The sequence below is a fragment of the Ovis aries genome, chromosome 2, assembly GCF_016772045.2.
Source record: "Ovis aries strain OAR_USU_Benz2616 breed Rambouillet chromosome 2, ARS-UI_Ramb_v3.0, whole genome shotgun sequence".
NCBI lineage: Eukaryota > Metazoa > Chordata > Mammalia > Artiodactyla > Bovidae > Ovis > Ovis aries.
In genome coordinates this window covers 13,666,727-13,685,936 of record NC_056055.1, presented here as the reverse complement: position 1 = coordinate 13,685,936, position 19,210 = coordinate 13,666,727, and the positions used below count along the sequence as shown (strand labels likewise).

The window sequence follows — 19,210 nt, the reverse complement described above, 5'->3', positions numbered from 1 at the left end:
TGGGGGTGTACTTCCCTTTGAGTCTCCATCAGAAGATTTATTGAAAACTGCTATAATAAGATATAGTTTATATACCATAAAATTCATCTAGAATTTACAGTTCAATGCTTTTTAGTAAATTCAAGGGCTCTGTATCATCATAAATTAATTTTATTATTTTTTATAATAATTTTTTAGTTTTTGGCTGTGCTGTGTCTTCATTGCTGTGTGGGCTGCTCTCTAGTTGTGGCAAGTGGGGGCTGTATGTGGCCTTCTCATTGCAGTGGCCTTTCATTGCAGAGCACAGGTTCCAGGGCACAGCAGGCTTCACTAGTTGCAGGGGGGCCTCAGGAATTGCGGTTTGGATTCCAGGGTTCCGGTTCCGTGGCTCCAGAGCACAAGCTCAATAGCTGTGGCTCTGGGGCTTTGTTGCTCCGCAGTATGTGGAATCTTCCCAGACCAGGGATCAAACCCATGTCTTCTGCACTGGCAGGTAGATTCTTTACCACTGAGCCACCGGAGAAGCCCCATAAATTAATTTTAAGACATTAATCACAGCATTTTACTGCTTAATTTTTATAGCAATATCTTCAGCCTATGATGATCTATTTGTTTGTTTGTTTGTTTATTTTTCTTTCTCTGTCCTTCTACATTAGTCTGAGCTTCACCAAGACAAGGACTGAGATGGCTAAGCTTAGGGCTGCATCCCCAGCACCTAGCAGACACCTGCTCTCAGAGGGACCAGGAAGTAAGATGCAATGAAAGCTTGAAGCTTGTCTCATCCACTCTTCACTGCAGCAGGTGTAAGGCCCCTGGATGGGGGCCAGGTTCCCACTTGGAAAACCATTAGGAGTAGAGAATTCTCAGAGGGATTGTAGGAAGGGAATATATGCCCGGCAGGCTTATGACTCTGGGGTGGGGCCGTGGTAATTTGGGAATGTTCAGTCTATTGTTTTCAAAGGACTAACTAGGGAAGGTAACTCTGGGCAGTATCTTCCTGGCAGGCGGGAATACGCAGAACGTGGAGTGCTAAGAAGGGCGTGGGGTCGCCAGTGTGATGGAACACCGCATTAACGCGCCGCAGCGCAACTGGAGTTTTCCTTGGGAAACCCAGACTGGATGGCCGCTGAGCTGGCACAATGGCGTTTTCGAACCTGTGCCCAGTCTGTTGGGGGCAGTACTTGCTAGTTGCAGAGGCCAGGCGCTTCGTTCTCTTGCAACTTCCAAGCCGCAAGAGCTGCAACCTTGCCAATGACTCAATCGTTTCCCTGCACCCTCTGGGCTGTGCCACCCGCCGCAGCCGCACATCTCCCGCCTCCCACCGGTTCTCGGCGTCTCGGGGCAGCGCCGCCCGTCCCAGGGGGAGCTGCTGGCGCACCTGGCACCTCGGGCGCCCGGGCCCTGCGCGCTGGTGGCCACACCGCCAGGCGCAGCTGCCGACGCGCTCCCTCCCCAAACACTTAAGTGGAGTGGCTTGTCTAGCGCCCAGCGAACAACATTATCCAATTGCTTCCCGTTTTATTCGCAGGCTGGGAGCTGAGAGAGCCTGAGCGTTCACTTTCAACCCTCAAGGGGAGGAGGGATTGCGGGTGGGGAGGGGGGCCGCTCCCGGCTCCACCTCGCGCGCGCGGCGCGACCAGAGCGTCCGGCTCCGGCAGAGGCGAGCAGCGCCAGAGAACCCCGCAGCAGCCCGGAGCCCCGCGATGGAGTGAGTGTCCCCGCGCCGCGCGCGCCTTTAGCTGCCTTCCCCTCCGCATGTTGCTATGGCGACCGAGGCAGCCGGCTGATCCCGGCTTGGGTCCCGGTCCAGGATGGGTGTTTAATTTCAGCCCCGTGTGTACGCCTGGCGTTTCTATAGCAGCAGCCGGGAAGGCAGGAGCCAAGGGGTACGAGACCTGGGATGCGCGGTTTTGGCCGCTGCCCCTTGGCCAGCAGGGCCTCGGGAGGGGACGATGTTGCTGAAGAGGGAGGCACGTTCTAGGCTTTCCCGTCCCTGCCCCAAGCTTCCGCCGCTCAGGGAGTTGGCCGCAATAGCCATTACTTCCGATTCCTAACCTTGTCAGCATTATTGGACTGCAGTCAAAAAAAAAAAAAGGAGTGTGTGTGTCTTGGGAGGGGGGGTCACTGCGGATCAGAAGCAAATGTAGCTTGATATAAAGCGTGTAATGGAAGCATGATGAGTTAGTGGGGAATATGAGACAGGGCTGCAGTGCCCCGGCTACTGGAAACCAAGAGGACCCCCAAATAATTGATTTGTTCCTGGAGTAATTGAGAAAGGAGAGAGAACAGTAGGACCAGCAGCCGAGGGTTGAATTACAGCGTTTGGCACCGTGGGCACTGCATGGGAGGCATGGGGAAGAGGGCATGAAGGCAAGAGGGGCGTTAACCAGCAAAGACACAATGAAGGTCTTGGGTGGAGGTGCGGACTGGGATTCCTCTCTCTTGGGATTCCTGTCTCTGGGATTCCTGTCTCTTGGCCTCCCTGCGTTGCTTCTTGGTCAGTCTTCAAGGCTGCTGCCGCAGCAGAGCCACTCTGACAGGCGCCAGGCGCCAAGAAAGAGTCATTTGGGGAGCCAGGTATTAGATACCGGCTCACTTGGTCAGCTTCTCCTCCCGTTTTCTTCCCACGGATACTCCCTGACACTGACGCTGTATGAAATCATATTTCAGCCCGGAGATAATGTCCTGTTTTCAGGTACTAGGACTTTCATGCCAAACCCAATAAACCCTAGATGCAGCTTGTATGTTCCCTCCCCCCTTTCATATCTGATTGTGCAGATGCAATTTAATCCTCACCAACAAGGCTGCTAAAGCAGAAGTGAGGGATGGTGTGGCATTTTAGCAATGAGGAGTTGTAGATTTCAGCCTCTGCATTGGCTGGTCCTTGTGCTAGTGATTTCCTACACCAGTAATTTGATGTCTCTGAGCCTCAGTTTCCCTGTTTATACAACGGAGGTAAAGATATTCCTTACTCATTTTGAAGTATTGAGAGGATCAGATAATGTTTCTTTCTCTGCTAAGAGCTCTGTCAATTGTAAGGTATATGCAGATTTAAGCAGCTAATGATCAAGGCTCTGGAGTCAGTTTGCGGGGCTTGAGTCCTTTTACACTTTGCTGCCATGACATTAGTCTCTCTGGGCCTCATTTCTGGAAACAAATGGTAATAATAACAACACTTTTATGTGATTTTTGTGAAGATTAAGCCAGTTGATGCATACCAAGTTTTTTAGAACAGAACCTAGCACAGACTAAACTCAATAAATAGCGTCAATTACCAATATTATTATTACTGCTATGGTCTCCAGCATTTTCCACTGACATCTGATGGAGTCTCAGGTTGGCACCTAGCTTTTTTTTTCTCAGACAATTGCTAAAGAAACACAGTGTCCCAAGGGCAACCGAGAGTAGCACAGTTTTAAGACACCACTGTAGCTGCAGACAGCCAGAAGACACAGAGGGCTTGGGGATGCAGAGAGGAAACTGGCCACCTTGCCGTCATCATGGCCGTTTTCCGACCCAGAGATTGTCTGTTTTAAGAGATTGAATGTAGGTCTAGTTACTTGCTAGGGGAGTAATTTTCATCTTTATGATTTCACATTAATATGAACACTCTAATATATATAACATATCTGCCAGGCTTAGAGCCTGAGAGTTTAGTAACTGTGTATAGGATTTGTCCATTTACCTCCTCAGACCTTCCCTCTGTTTCCTCTCCATCCCCTGCTAAGCTTAGTTCCAGGTGTGCCTGTCTCCCACCTGGAACTCCTTGAAAACAGAGTTTTCTCATTATACCCTTCTGCTCCCTCCGTGGGATCCCAGTTGGGGCCTCATCCAGCCTCCTTATCCCCATGGGCCTGGCCCTGGCTTTCCCCTTCCCCTGTGACGTTCCAAAGCCCTCCTTACCTCTCAGTTAACCTCCCGCATTTCCAACTGTTTATCTGTTCTTTGCCTCACTCCCTTTGAGTCATTAGTATGATTTGCTTTTTAACTCTTTGCTTCCCCTTTCAGAATACCACTTATTTTTGTCCTACCTTGAAATTTCCCACCTGCCACTTCCTGTCCTTTCCCTCAATCTAAACCGGCTCCAAATCTCATCCTAGATAGGACAGCTTGCCTTAAATGTGAGTGAGATAAGGACTCAATTCTCCTTACTGTATCCAACTCAGGTTTATGGGAAAAAAATAATAAAAGAGGGAAGGAAATTCATGTCCTTCTTTTATTTTTTCATTTAACCAACAAGTATTTGTGGAGGTTAGCACTGGTCAGTGAAACAGTCATGATTCTTATTGCCTGGAGTTCATTGTCTAATGAAGGGATAGATGTTAAACCAGTAAACACAAATGAATCTATGTTGCTGTTGTTCAGTCACTGGAGTCTGATTATTTGCGACCCCATGGACTGTAGCACACCAGGCTTCCCTGTCCATCACCAGCTCCCAGAGCTTGCTTAAACTCATGTCCATTGAGTCGGTGATGCCATCCAACCATCTCATCATCCGCTGTCCCCTTCAATCTTTCAATCTGCTGTCCTCCTGCCTTCAATCTTTCCAAGCATCAGGGTCTTTTCTAATGAGTCACCTCTTCGCATCAGGTGGCCAAAGTATTGGAGCTTTAGCATCAGTCCTTCCAATGAATATTCAGGGTTGATTTCCTTTAGAATTGACTGGTAAAGTGCCATGGAGGAAAAAACAGAGAAAATGACAGGACGGGGATATATGTTAGACTAGGGGGTTAGCAAAGCCCCACTGAGGAACTGAAATGTAATGTGATATCTAAAGGAGAATCGAATGTAGGAATTGGCTGGGTAAAGAGTAGATGGAAGACGCACTCTGGGCTGAGAAAACAGCATGTGCTAAGGCCCTGAGACAGGAGAGACCTCAGCAAGTTGGAAGAACTGGAGGAAGGGTCCTGTGGCTGGAATTCTGCAGTGAGGGAATGATGGTTCAGAGATGGCTAAGTGTGTGGAACCACCAAAGAACTTCCGGCACCTTTCCTTCTGAAGGTGACCAGCAAGGAGCTACTGTATGGCACAGGGGGCTCTACTCTGTGTTATGTGGCATCCTGGATGAGAGGGGAGTCTGGGGGAGAATGGATACATGTGTATGTATGGCTGAGTTCCTTTTGCTGTCCACCTGAAACTATCACAACATTGTTAATCAGTTCTACTCCAATATAAAATAAAAAGTTTACAAATGAATGTGTCATAGTCAAGTATGAGAATGCTTTAAATGTCTGCAACTGCAGAAGAGATTATCAGTTTTAAAAGCCAGACTGTTATGTGCCCATAGCTGATCGTTTTGAGTAAGCTAAGGTCACTATTTAAAATGACACTGAGTTAAAATAAAAGCAAAATCATTTATTCATGAGAATGATTGGTTTTAATACAACAAGAGCATCTTAGTTAAAACGAGGGGAAAAAAATCTCTATCACAAGCTGAGAGGGTCCTCAGTTCAGTTCAGTTCAGTTGTGTCTGACTCTTTGCGACCCCATGAATCGCAGCATGCCAGGCCTCCCTGTCCATCACCAACTCCCGGAGTTCACTCAGATTCACGTCCATCGAGTCAGTGATACCATCCAGCCATCTCATCCTCTGTCGTCCCCTTTTCCTCCTGGTGATTGTAATTGGTTGCCCTCCTTGTTCGGTCAGTTGGAAGATCAGAGTGTTTGTGGGCATGAACGGTAGTACATGCAGTTACTAATTTGATTCCACACCTAAAGGTTGTGCCAGACACTTCTCTAGAACAGTCTGGAAGCCAAAAGGCAAAGAGAACAGAGCATGGGAACTCTTAAAATTGCTAGAGTTTAGACTTGGTAGGTTCTTTACTCTGACAGCTGAGGAAATGAGAGACCATCACCGTTTATTTGCCATGTGTTGCAGTTATATTGTGAGTTTTACCTTTTCAAAATTTTGAACATTTGTAGTTTTGAACTGTAAATATAATTCTCACAGTTCACTTAACTGAGTTTTCTTTATGTACGAGTCTCTGTTCTAAGCTCTGAGGTTACGACAGTGAACAAAGCTGAACCAGATCATCTCCTCACGGAGCTTCTATTTAATCGTGGAGAACATGTGATATAAATGTTAATGTCAGGAAGTGATAAATGTTAAGAATAAAAGTAAAACCCAGTAGGAGATTGGAGGCTGATTAGAGCAGGTTACTTTTTTTTCAGCTGAAGTATAGTTGATTTACACTGTTGAATTAATTTCTGCTGTATAGCAGAATGACTCAGTTATACGTATATATAACTACACCTTCTTTTTTATATTCTTTCCCATTATGATTTATCTCAGGATATTGAATATTGTTCCCTGTGCTGTATAGTAGGACCTTGTTGTTTATCCATTCTATGTATAATAGCTTGCATCTGCTAATCCCAAACTCCCAGTCCATTCCTTCCCGCTCCCAAGGGAGGGTTACTTTTGACAGAGTAGTCAGGAAACAGATTTCTGAGTTGTTGAGTTTGAATAGTTGGTGAGTTTCTGTGGTTTTTATGAACAAACAAATTGAATGCATAAAATTATACAATCACATTCTCCCCCCCCCCCCAAATAATTCTATAAGATTTTTCCATTGTGTTCTGGCCTTGACTGTTGCTCTGGTGAAGTCAGAGGCTAGCCTGGTTAATTCCTCTGGCACTTTCATATTTTTTGCCTTGATGCTGATAGAAATATTTTTAAACATCAACATTTAGCAACTTTTTTTTATGATATTTCTCACTATAAGTCACTGTGTCAGTTTTTTCTTGGAAAATGGTATGTTCCTTTGATCTGAAGATCCATGCTGCTGCTGCATCGCTTCAGTCGTGTCCGACTCTGTGCAACCCCATAGAGAGCAGCCCATCAGGCTCCTCTGTCCTTGGGATTCTCCAGGCAAGAACACTGGAGTGGGTTGCCATTTCCTTCTCCAATGCATATAAGTGAAAAGTGAAAGTGAAGTCACTCAGTCGTGTCTGACTCTTAGCGACCCCGTAGACTGTAGCCAACCAGGCTTCTCCGTCCATGGGATTTCCCAGGCAAGAGTACTAGAGTGGGGTGCCGTTGCCTTCTCTGCTGAAGATCCATATTTTCCTTTATTTTTTGTAAAGGGATTTTCTTCCTAGCCTTCAATTAAATAATTTATTCTGTTATCTGCTGCAGATGCATCTATTACTCATTCCTTGCCATCATAACTGTTTTGAATCACTTTCATTTTTTCCCCCTGACTTTCCCATAAGTTCTTGTGACATTTTAAAATCTATCCCCTAGGTAACTGTTTTTTAGCAGTATTTAGTCCTTACTCATTCTAATGTAGCTTTTACTTCTTTAATGGTTTTGTGGTTCTCTTCATTTTCTGGCTCTGCCAGTCCATTTTGTACTTTTTTTTTTTAAGCATTTATATTTTGCTTAATTTCTTTGAATATGTGGAGAAGAGTTTATCTGAAAATTTCATCCATTTCTTGTGTCATTTTCTGAAATATATGTACCTGCCTTTTGCTTGTAAATCTTTCCTTTCCTTTTTAAAAATAATAGTTAAGTATATAGAATCTGTGCACGTTGGCAAAAGTGGGTTGGCAGTAGCTGCTTTTCTTTTCTGAAGGCCACAGCCCCTGCCTGCAGCCTGTCCCACATCTGTAGCTCTAGTTCTCTTCCAGTTCTGACACCCTCCCCTTCTACCCCCTGGTTATTTTTATTTATTACTCATTTCCAAATGCAGGTAATTCTAGCCAAAACTGCTGTTTGTCCAAGAATAAGTGACAAGGATAAGGGCAGTGTTTGGGGGAATGCAATGACTTTAGATGAGATGTTTTGTCTCATAAACATTTCTTACAACTCTACAATGTATTAGCTCTAAAAATACGTTGCCGTGAGATCACTCACACAGGTCACACATCTCAGCTTACTTTGTGTGTGTGTGTGTGGGGGGGGGGGTTGGGGGGGGGAGACAGACAGCTACTTGGTGCTTATTTATCATTGCGTAATTGACTCTGTTTAGCATCCCAAACAAAGGGGAGGGGGCAAGTCATCTTCAAAGGTAATTGTTGTTTTCTTTCTTACATCTCTTGCCTCCAGACTAGTTCTCTGTGTTTAGTTTTCAAGTTTTCAGGCTCTCATAGATAATGAAGATAGAGCACTCAGTGTCACTTCCTGCACTACCCCGGTGTGGTGTGGAACCAGCCCCTCCACACAGATGTTCCCCATGCCCCCGTGACCTCCACATCACACCCCACCATTCCAACACTGAACCTCTCTGGACTGTCTCCTTAGTTACAAGAGAAATTTGAAAATCTTCTGAGATGTACAGAGGTAGAGATCACCTTTTAGGGTTGTCTGTTGATTTAATAAAAATTATCCTCTTTTTGAGACTCATAGACTTAGAAAATGAACTTATAGTTGCCAGGGGGAAGGGATAGTTAGGGACACATTGCTATATTTAAAATAGATAACCAACAAAAACCTATTGTATAGCATATGGAACTCCACTCAATTCCACCACTTATGTGGTGGCTTGCATGGAAGGGAGATTTAGGAGAGAACGGATACATGTATATGTTTGGCTGAGTCCCTTCGTTGTTCACCTGAAGCTATTACAACATTGTTAATCTGCTATATGCCAATACAAAATAAAAAAAACTTTAAAAAGTTGTCTCTTTTTGGCAGATAATTCTTATAATCTGCGACTTGAGAATCCTAGCTCTTTGCTAGCTTCATAGGCAAGGTGAGGTTGCTCAGTCGTGTCCGACTCTTTGCGACCCCGTGGACTGTAATCTACTAGGCTTCTCTGTCCATGGGATTCTCCAGGCAAGAATACTGGAGTGGATTGCCATTTCCTTTTCCAGGGGATCTTCCCGACCCAGGGATCAAACCCAGGTCTCCCGCATTGGAGGCAGATGCTTTAACCTCTGAGCCACCAGGGAATAGTAGCTCAGTTTTTATTTATGATTTTTCATTCTTTTAGTTTCTTTCAGCAGGTTTCCTGCAGATAGAAAACTTGCCTTTACCATATCTTTGAATGAATCAATGAATCTTGTGTTCCTATGAAAATAATATAGGGAACTACCAAATGTCATTGTTATTAGAAAACCATACATATCTGTTTCCAATGAATTCTTAGGAATGTCTATGTCATAGTAAGTTCGTGAATGATATTATAGATACTTTGCAGTGGAAGAGCTTTGGAAAGGGTATACTTGGTGGATATTCTTCATCTCGCCCATCAAATCTGCTGTCTCCTCTTCCCACACTGATTTGTGCCCTAGGAGGCTGGCCTCTGTGGTCTGCATCAATTAGACTCTCCTGCCCTTTGGTTTCCTGTTGGATTGGATCAAGGCGAGATATGAGCAGGGTAGAAGGAGAGTGAGGTCAGAGCATTTATTGCGTCATCTCCTGTCTTGTAAGGAGGTGGGTTGGCAGTAGCTGCTTTTCTTTTCTGAAGGCCACGGCCGCTGCCTGCAGCCTATCCCACATCTGTAGCTCTAGTTCTTTTCCGGTTCTGACACCCCCCGCCCCCCGCTTCCCCCTCCCCGGTTTCCCTACTTCTTTTAGCCTTTGGTGCTTCACCATCCCTGTTGGTGTTTTTTCACTCTGACCATGTCTCTGTAAAGCAGTCCCTTTATTAAGCTTACTTCAGTTATCCAGTTTGAGTGTGGCATCTATTTTCAGCTGGGATTCTAACTCTCAAAGGGTAAAAGTATTTAAAGTCTTACGAAAACATACTTCACATTTCTGGGACAGACCTTGAGAGTTTTTGTTTGTACACACATTCTGGTCGTTGGTGCACAAGGCTCCAAAATATGACACAAGTGTTGACAGTTGCTGTGAGTTTACCATGAACTTACTAAAGAGAAGCTTCAGTTCCACAAGGTCCCAAAGTGTGTGTTTGCTTCACATTGAAAAATGTCATTTTTCTTATTACCTATAGTAAAAATTCCCCTAAGTTGACTCCTCAGAGGAAGACTAATCTCAGTTATGGAGAGGTTGAATTAGAATTTTATTCTATTTAAAGAAGTGAAATTTTCTTCTCATTAGAGGAGGGAACCTTACTAGTCCAAATTCTGTTTTTGTGCACAGAACTTCATTGTATTTCACCTACTGTTTAAACATAAGTGATAATTTAACTAATCAATAGTATGTAAGTGAATGCTTCCTAAACTGCTGCTAAATCAATAAAATCTGTCCCATCTTGTTTGCTCTTATTCTTCATAGATAGCTATCTCGAGCATAAAATATATATAATCAGAAGGTATATCTTACAAGTTCTGGATGTTGTTGTTGTTCGGTTGCTCAGTTGTTTCAGATTCTTTGCGACCCCATGAACGGCAGCATGCCAGGCTTCCCTGTCCTTCACTATCGCCTCCTGCCCTCAATCTTTCCCAGCATCAGCATCTTTCCCAATGAGTCAGCTCTTTGCATCAGTGGCCAAAGTATTGGAGCTTCAGCTTTAGCATCAGTCCTTTCAATGAATTTTCAGGGTTGATTTCCTTTAGGATTGACTGATTTGATCTCCTTGCTGTCCAAGGGACTCCCAAGAGTCTTCTCCAGCACCGCAGTTTGAAAGCATCAATTCTTCCGGGTTCAGCTTTCTTTATTGCCCAGCTCTCACATCCATACATGACTACTGGAAAAACCATAGCCTTGACTATACAGGCCTTTGTTGACAGAGTAATGTCTTTTTTTTTTAACATGCTGCCTAGGTTTGTCATAGCTTTCCTTCCAAGGAGCAAGTGTCTTTTAATTTCATGGCTTCAGTCACTGTCTACAGTGATTTAGGAGCCCAAGAAAATAAAATCTGTCACTGTTTTCACTTTTTCCCCATCTGTTTGCCCTGAAGTGATGGGACCGGATGCCATGATCTTAGTTTTTTAATGTTGTTTTAAGCCAGTTTCTCACTTTCCTCTTTCATCCTCGTCAAGACACCCTTTAGTTCCTCTTCACTTTCTGCCATTAGAGTGGTATTATCTGCATTTGATATATTTTACAAGTTCTGAATGAATGGACTCTAAATTAAAGATATTATACTCCATCTAGTTTTATAAGTATTTCATACTTAGGAAGTAAGTTTTTTAGACTGCTTATCATTTTGCTTTGAGTACCACTATCTCTCTGTCAGTTATGTCATTTATTCATTCATTCAACTCATAATTATTAAATATCTACTTGGTGCTAAGTATTGTTCTAGGTCCCTGTGATACAAATATGAATATGACATAGTTCCTGCCTTCATGGAGGCCACAATCTATGAGGAACAAGTATAACTGGCTATGTAATTTTAATAAAGCGTGCTAAGTGTTGTACTAGGGGAAAGTTTGAAGAAATATTGTCTGAAGCACATAACAAGGGGACAGGAATCTAAATGAATCTTAAGTATTCAGAGATCCTGCTGCTGCTGCTACTGCTAAGTTGCTTCATTCATGTCCAACTCTGTGCGACCCCATAGACAGCAGCCCACCAGGCTCCCCCGTCCCTGGGATTCTCCAGGCAAGAACACTGGAGTGGGTTGCCATTTCCTTCTCCAATGCATGCAAGTGAAAAGTGAAAGTGAAGTCGCTCAGTCATGTCCAACTCTCAGCGACCCCATGGACTGCAGCCCACCAGGCTCCTCCATCCATGGGATTTTCCAGGCAAAAGTACTGGAGTGGGGTGCCAGTGCCTTCTCTGTCAGAGATACTACATGGGGCCAAAATCCAAGCCTGATTCTTAGCCCCTCAAATTAAGATATTTTAAAAAAAGCTTTTTTAATATCTGAACTAGTCATCTTACAACTGCTTAAGTCATTTTCCAAAATAAATTAGCCAAGCTAATTGCAGTATTAAAGCTAGATTGAATAATTGATAGTCTTCAAATATAAAGCATTTGTTCTCACTAACAAGCCTGTGGCTGAGGCCCCCTCCACAGTATAGTGGTAAACGTCTGCCCCCTGGAGGAATCAGAAACTCCATTTCTTCAGATAATAGTGCGAAGAGGGTTCACTAAGGAAGTAAAGCAAAACAAAGAACAGAAAGGAAACAAAACAGAACAGACAGACAGAAACACATGAAGATGTATTTGCTGGGTGCTGCTAAACCTTTTTGGATACTTTACTTGTTTTAGCTGTCTTTGTTGAAATCATCTCCAAAGCCTTTCACTTTTGAAGAGCATTAAGATTTGCTATGCTATAGCTATGAGTCTTCCAGGGAAGAATTAATGAAGTTGGTTTAGAAACAAAAGTTCTCCAACTTTCCAGTGCTTTCTTTACCTTATTTTCCAAGACAGAGGTGTCCAGCATTTAAAGCTGATGACACCAACAATAAAGGTTTATTTCCTCAGAGACTCACACTGTAAGGTTTTAATGAATCTCCTGGGAATAGTGTTAAAGGGCATTTCCTGATTCTGTGGACCTCAGGTGGGATTGGAGAGTCTACATTCCCAACAAGCTTCCTAGGAGAGGATAATGATGCTGCTGCTCTGGAGACAATACTTTGAGTGGCAATGCCTACAACACAAAGACACAGCGTAGGGGTCTATATAATGCAAGAGGTGAGCATCTTGTCCTTTTACACATCTTCCCCACCAACAACCCTCCTGGTAGAGGATTGCTGCCATGAACTGGAGTTCAACAGTCTACAGAGCAGAAATTAGGCTCCTCATTTTAGTGGGTATAACTTGGCAGTTTCTTGTGGATAAAGCCTTTATTTTCTAGAAAGTTAGGGCAGGATGGGGGTTGTGAAAAAAAGTGTTTAAGGGGTAAACATGAATTTTATCTATTTTTAAAAATATGAATTTAAAAAGTGTGGGGGGTCATAAATAATTTAAAATCTAAAAAAATTTCTTTGGCCAGTTCCTTAATGTTTAAAAAATAACTAGTGAATCTAATTACCTCTAAGTATTTGCAAATCGGTAAAATCTTGGTGTAAATGTCAAGTTATGATTCTATAAATATAAGTCATGTTAATATGAATACAAAATGTTCAGGGCAAGAAGCTTGTAGTATTATATTTTTTGAACAAGATCGACAAACTTAGGGATCCTTACTGTTGAAAGTCAGAGAAGAGTGACTGATTTCATAAAGAATAATTTAAACATGTTATTATGTTGGCTTTTTATGTGAGATGAGCATTATCCCCAAAATTCCTTCCTTGTTATGGGAGTTAAATACTCTAAGAACAATACATGTTCAAGAATTAAACTATACAGAATAAAGTTTAGTTATGGATTCTTGATTGCTTAATAAAATGATGGTTCTCCAAACCTAATTACATTTGCGTGAATTAAACACATTTCTTAACGGCTCTTGATTTGTCTTCCACCAGCCTGTGTCAGCTATACCATGTGTCTTCCTGTTAGCGTCACTCCAGGTCTTGAAATTAGAAGCATTATATTATATTATGGTGATGTGCATATGGCACCAGTGCAAGAAAGTAGGGGTGTCATGCCCTGCAGAAACAAAAATTTGGAGGGAGTGTGTGTGTGTGTGTAAAACTCTTTTTCTAAGGCCTCCTTCTAAAATGTGTATCTGTGTTTTATGTTGATACTTTCCCATTTCCCCCATGCATTACCTTGGAAATGATAAAAGGATTCCTAAGGCCAAAATCCTGAGGCTGATGGAAAAGCTTTGGCCCTTGTCTCCCACTGTCCAAATTTGCCTGCTTCAGGGGACTGGTCATCCTTGGGGGTATAGGTTGGCATCTGGCATGCCTCAGCCACGAGAGTAGGACTGCCTGCCTGTGTACATCCTGGGTTCTGGCAAGGGTAGGGAGGTTAAGGAGAAAGGGTGGGAAAGGAAGTGGGGAGGGACTTTGTGATGCAGAAACACAGGGTGAAATCTACAGGGGATCCTTGGTGCCTGTTGGTTTTTTCAGCAAGGAAAGCTGCTTGGGTGGTCTGCAGAGGAGGCCCCTGGAAACTGGCCACTCCTACTGCCTGGCTGATATTGATAACCTGATTTTCTTTCTTGTTTCTCTCTGTCTCTGTGCATCTCAGCTTTGCTGGTCTCTGGATGGGATGAAAACCAAATGGGTCCTTCATGTAGTGCCCTGGAACGATGGGGAAGCTGTTGGTTCATCCTGATCTCTCTTTCCCAGTGTGGGGGACTCTGTGTAGCTGGGAAGTTCCCTTGACACTGAGCTATGCCAGCCTGGGGAATAAGTCAGTGCAGACAGAGTGAACTGTCTTCCCTTTTGTTTGGTTATTTTTCTTTCACTGTGTTATTGAAGTTTCTTAAGTAGACCCTTGAGCTCACCCAGAGCTATTTTTGTTCACGGATAGTTGTCTAATTGCTGATCTTCAGACAGAGGCTTAGGTCTCCCATGTCATCGTCTTGGTGATGTCACCCGGGAAGCTAATGGAGCTCTGATCCATTTCCAAAGCATAAAACAGTCTCCTATCATGTCTACAGCTGTATCCCTAGACCCTAACGTTCTAAGTGGTACTAAGATGCAGGTACCATGTAGCTATCAAGATAGCTAGGGACCTATCTTGATACTCTGAAAGCTCAGGTTGTCACTGCTTTTGATTCACAGAATAAAAGATCTGTAGGGTGGATTAGCATAAACCAGAGATAAGAGGTAGGGTCATTGCCTGAAGTTTGCCTATATTGGAGTAGAAGTTTGGGCTTGCAGTTGATGAGAAAACTCACCTACACTTAGGTATTAAGCTTATGAATAGATTTACATTTAGAGTCTCTTCTACCATTAAATAATTCATAGATGGTATTTCATAGGTTCCCTTTATCAAATTCAGGATGTTATTTTCTTTCTCTACCCTCCTCCAGTCTGTGACATTTTCTCAGACTTTTTCTGCTTTTTATTACTATGACAGTTTCAAGGAGTACTGGTCAGGTATTTTATAGCATTGTCCTCCATTTGGGTTTGGCCCATGTTTTTGTCATGGTTAGAGTGGGGGTATGGCTTTTGGGAGGAGGACCACAGGGGGGAAGTGCCAGTCTCATCGCATCATCTTAGGGGTATGAACAATCAATGTGACTCATCCCATTGATGATGTTACCCTTGGTCATGTGGCTGAGGTAGGGTTTGCCAAGTTTCTTCTCAGTACAGTTACTTTCCCACCTTTTCCAGGGTGTGCCCCACCTCCTTGAGAGAGGGTAACTGGATAATTTACTTGGAATTCTTCTGTAGGGAGATTTATTGTTTTCACACCATTTATTTGCTTATTCAGTCATTTATATATATCAGCACAGGCTCATGGATATTTATTTTATATTTTAGGTTATTATTATCCAATGCTACATGATTATTTTGTTCAAATTTTTCTGTTTTTGTCATAGGGATCTTTTTTAGGTTGACTGTGAGGTACCTAAATGTAGTTTACTTGATGTTTCTCCTATAGGGTTTTGGACTTTTAGCATATATATTTTAACTACTCATTCTTTATCCTTTTCTTTTAGGACCCCAATTATTCATATTTTAGAGTGCTTGGTATTGTCCCACAAGTCATCGAGGCAATGGTTTTCTAAATCTTTTTCCTTGTGTCATGCTTCTATTTTGATAATTTCTCTTGATCCATTTTCACATTCAGTTTTTTTTCCCTGCATTGTCCAATTTGCTGTTCAGTTCAGTTCAGTTGCTCAGTCATGTCTGACTCTTTGCTACCCCATGAATCACAGCACACCAGGCCTCCCTGTCCATCACCAACTCACGGAGTTCACTCAAACTCATGTCCATCGAGTTGGTGATGCCATCCAGCCATCTCATCCTCTGTCGTCCCCTTCTCCTCCTGCCCCCAATCCCTCCCAGCATCAAAGTCTTTTCCACTGAGTCAACTCTTTGCATGAGGTGGCCAAAGTACTGGAGTTTCAGCTTTAGCATCATTCCTTGCAAAGAAAACCCAGGATTGATCTCCTTCAGAATGGACTAGTTGGATCTCCTTTCAGTCCAAGGGACTCTCAAGAGTCTTCTCCAACACCACAGTTCAAAAGCATCAATTCTTCGGTGCTCAGCTTTCTTCACAGTCCAACTCTCACATCCATATGTGACCACTGGAAAAACCATAGCCTTGATTAGATGGACTTTTGTTGGCAAAGTAATGCTCTGCTTTTGAATATGCTATCTAGGTTGGTCATAACTTTCTTTCCAAGGAGTAAGGGTCTTTTAATTTCATGGCTGCAGTCACCATCTGCAGTGATTTTGGAGCCCCCAAAAATAAAGTCTGACACTGTTTCCACTGTTTCCCTATCTATTTCCCATGAAGTGATGGGACCAGATGCCGTGATCTTTGTTTTCTGAATGTTGAGCTTTAAGCCAACTTTTTCACTCTCCTCTTTCACTTTTATCAAGAGGCTTTTTAGTTCCTCTTCACTTTCTGCCATAAGGGTGGTGTCATCTGCATATCTGAGGTTATTGATATTTCTTCTGGCAATCTTGATTCCAGCTTGTGCTTCTTCCAGCCCAGCGTTTCTCATGATGTACTCTGCATATAAGTTAAATAAGCAGGGTGACAATATACAGTCTACTCCTTTTCCTATTTGGAACCAGTCTGTTGTTCCATGTCCAGTTCTAACTGTTGCTTCCTGCCCTGCATATAGGTTTCTCAAGAGGCAGGTCAGGTGGTCTGGTATTCCCATATCTTTCAGAATTTTCCACAATTCATTGTGATATACACAGTCAGAGGCTTTGGCATAGTCAATAAACCAGAAATAAATGTTTTTCTGGAACTCTTTTGCTTTTTCAATGATCCAGTGGATGTTGGCAATTGATCTCTGGTTCCTCTGCCTTTTCTAAAACCAGCTTGAACATCTGGAATTTCACAGTTCATGTATTGCTGAAGCCTGGCTTGGAGAATTTTGAGCATTACTTTACTAGCATGTGAGATGAGTGCAATTGTGCAGTAGTTTGAGCATTCTTTGGCATTGCCTTTCTTTGGGATTGGAATGAAAACTGACTTTTTCCAGTCCTGTGGCCACTGCTGAGTTTTCCAAATTTGCTGGCATATTCAGTGCAGCACTTTCACAGCATCATCTTTTAGGATTTGAAATAGCTCAACTGGAATTCCATCACCTCCACTAGCTTTGTTCCCAGTGATGCTTTCTAAGGCCCACTTGACTTCACATTCCAAAATGTCTGTTTTTCTGTTTTCTGTTTTGCTTTTAATCACATCCAATGAATTTTTAAATTTAAGTATTTTGTTTTTCAGTTCCAGGATTTCTTTTTGGTGCTTTGTTAATCTCCATATTTCTGTGAATTTTCTTATCTTTTCACCAGTTATATCCATATTTTCCTGTAGATCCTCTGACTTATTTACATAGTTATTTTAAACTCCTTTTCTTCTAATTCCAGTATCTGGGTCTTCTGTGGGCCTGTTTCAGTTGACTGTTTTTTCCTTTGTGACAGCGTCACACAGTCTTCACTTTCACCATGCCTGTAGACGTTTTTGAAATGATGATGGGGGACTCCCATGTTAAGTGGTATCTGCCTGCTGCTGCTGCTAAGTCACTTCAGTCGTGTCCGACTCTGTGTGACCCCGTAGATGGAAGCCCACCAGGCTACCCCGTCCTTGGGATTCTCCAGGCAAGAATACTGGAGTGGGTTGCTATTTCCTTCTCCAATGCATGCAAGTGAAAAGTGAAAGTGAAGTCGTTCAGTCGTGTCTGACTCTTAGTGACCCCATGGACTACAGCCTACCAGGCTCCTCCATCCATGGGATTTTCCAGGCGAGAGTACTGGAGTGGGGTGCCGTTGCCTTTTCCTAGCACCTCTTAAAGCAATCTGTTCTGCAAAATATCGTACTAAAGTATCCAGAAGATACTAAAAAGATAAAAAGAAAATTTCAACATCCCAGATTGAGACAAATGACCTTTTGTCACCCTCTGGAAGGAATTTCCACTAATTATGAAGCCAAAAGAATTGGGAAGAGGACAGAATTCAGTGTCCTACCCATGCTTTGCTTCTGGAAAAAGGAGTAGCCTCACATCCCAAGAACAAGGTCGAGAGAGTTCTCCCCTTCCCTCACTCTCTGCTCAATTGACTGTACATCCAGAAAATCAGGCAACTTTTTTTCATTTTAAGGCATATATTAAATGACTGCTGTGCCCAGAAAATAGGGAAGAAAACAGAATTATTGCTTGTCTACTGTAATCTTGGAGTGTAGCTAATGAGAAAAGTACTGCAAGACATAGAAGCGATAGTTGGCTGAATGTTGGTAGCTTCATTAAAATAGGGACTATGGGAGACAAAGGAGAAGGCGATGGCACGCCACTCCAGTACTCTTGCCTGGAAACTCCCATGGGCGGAGGAGCCTGGTGGGCTGCAGTCCATGGGGTCGCAAAGTCGGACACGACTGAGCGACTTCACTTTCACGTTTCACTTGCATGCACTGGAGAAGGAAATGGCAACCCACTGCAGTGTTCTTGCTTGGAGAATCCCAGGGACGGGGAAGCCTGGTGGGCTGCCATCTATGGAGTTGCACAGAGTCGGACAGGACTGAAGTGACTTAGCAGCAGCAGCAGCAGCAGCAGCAGCATAGGAGACAAGAGTAGACTTAGGTGACAGATGATGAGTTCAGTTTTGTACTTGCTGAGTTTGAGGCTCCTGGGGTGTTTTATTAAGATCATTAAGATGTGAGGCACTTTTAGATTTAATTATAATCATTAAGATTTTTCAAATAGATCCAAGGGGGTAAATGGAATAAACTTGGCCATGTGATTGGACTTTAAGTCAGAAGTGATATGGGCCTGGAACACCTGAGTTGCATTCAAGGATATGGATGAAAGAAGAGCAAAGGGCCCTGGATGAACCCCCACGGGGCACCAACATTTTAAGTTCAGGCAAAGCGAAAGGAACACGCCCAGGAGACAGAGGAGTGAAGGGAAAGTGTCATGCAAAAAGTGGTATTTCAGAGCCCAAGGAAGTAAAGTGCTTCAAGAAAGAGGAAATAGTTCACAATGTCTAGTGTTTCATATTATACAAGTCCAAGTATGTAAACTGAACGTATGTATTAAGGAAGATTAAGTAAGATGAGTGCTGAGACTTGATTGCTGGAATTGAGTACTTGTTATACACTGATTATTTTTGGCAAAAAAATTTCAGAGGAATGATGGGGGTAGAAATGAGATTCCCATGGGTTGAATGAATGAGAGGGGCAAAGTAAGGGTCACAGAAGTCTTTCTAGAATTTGACTTTGAAAGTAAAGCTAACAGACAGTAGCTAGAAGGTTGTGTGTGTATGTGTGTGTTAGTAGCTCAGTCGTGTCCGACTCTGTGCGATGCCATGGACTGTAGCCTGCCAGGCTCCTCTGTCCATGGAACTCTCCAGGCCAGAATAC

General features: G+C 43.2%; 1 protein-coding gene across 5 annotated transcripts in view; it reads left to right on the top strand.

Annotated features, from left to right (window-relative positions):
• The first annotated feature begins 1,617 nt into the window (after nucleotides 1-1,617).
• Nucleotides 1,618-19,210, top strand: part of PALM2AKAP2 (PALM2 and AKAP2 fusion) — a 515,750-nt gene continuing 498,157 nt past the window's right edge. For all 5 annotated transcript variants that reach the window (XM_027964123.2, XM_027964120.2, XM_027964122.2 and 2 more), the window contains exon 1: nucleotides 1,618-1,687. In XM_027964123.2, the coding sequence (XP_027819924.1) occupies nucleotides 1,683-1,687 (5 nt within the window). In that variant the 5' untranslated portion in view covers nucleotides 1,618-1,682. The remainder of the gene's footprint in view (nucleotides 1,688-19,210) is intronic.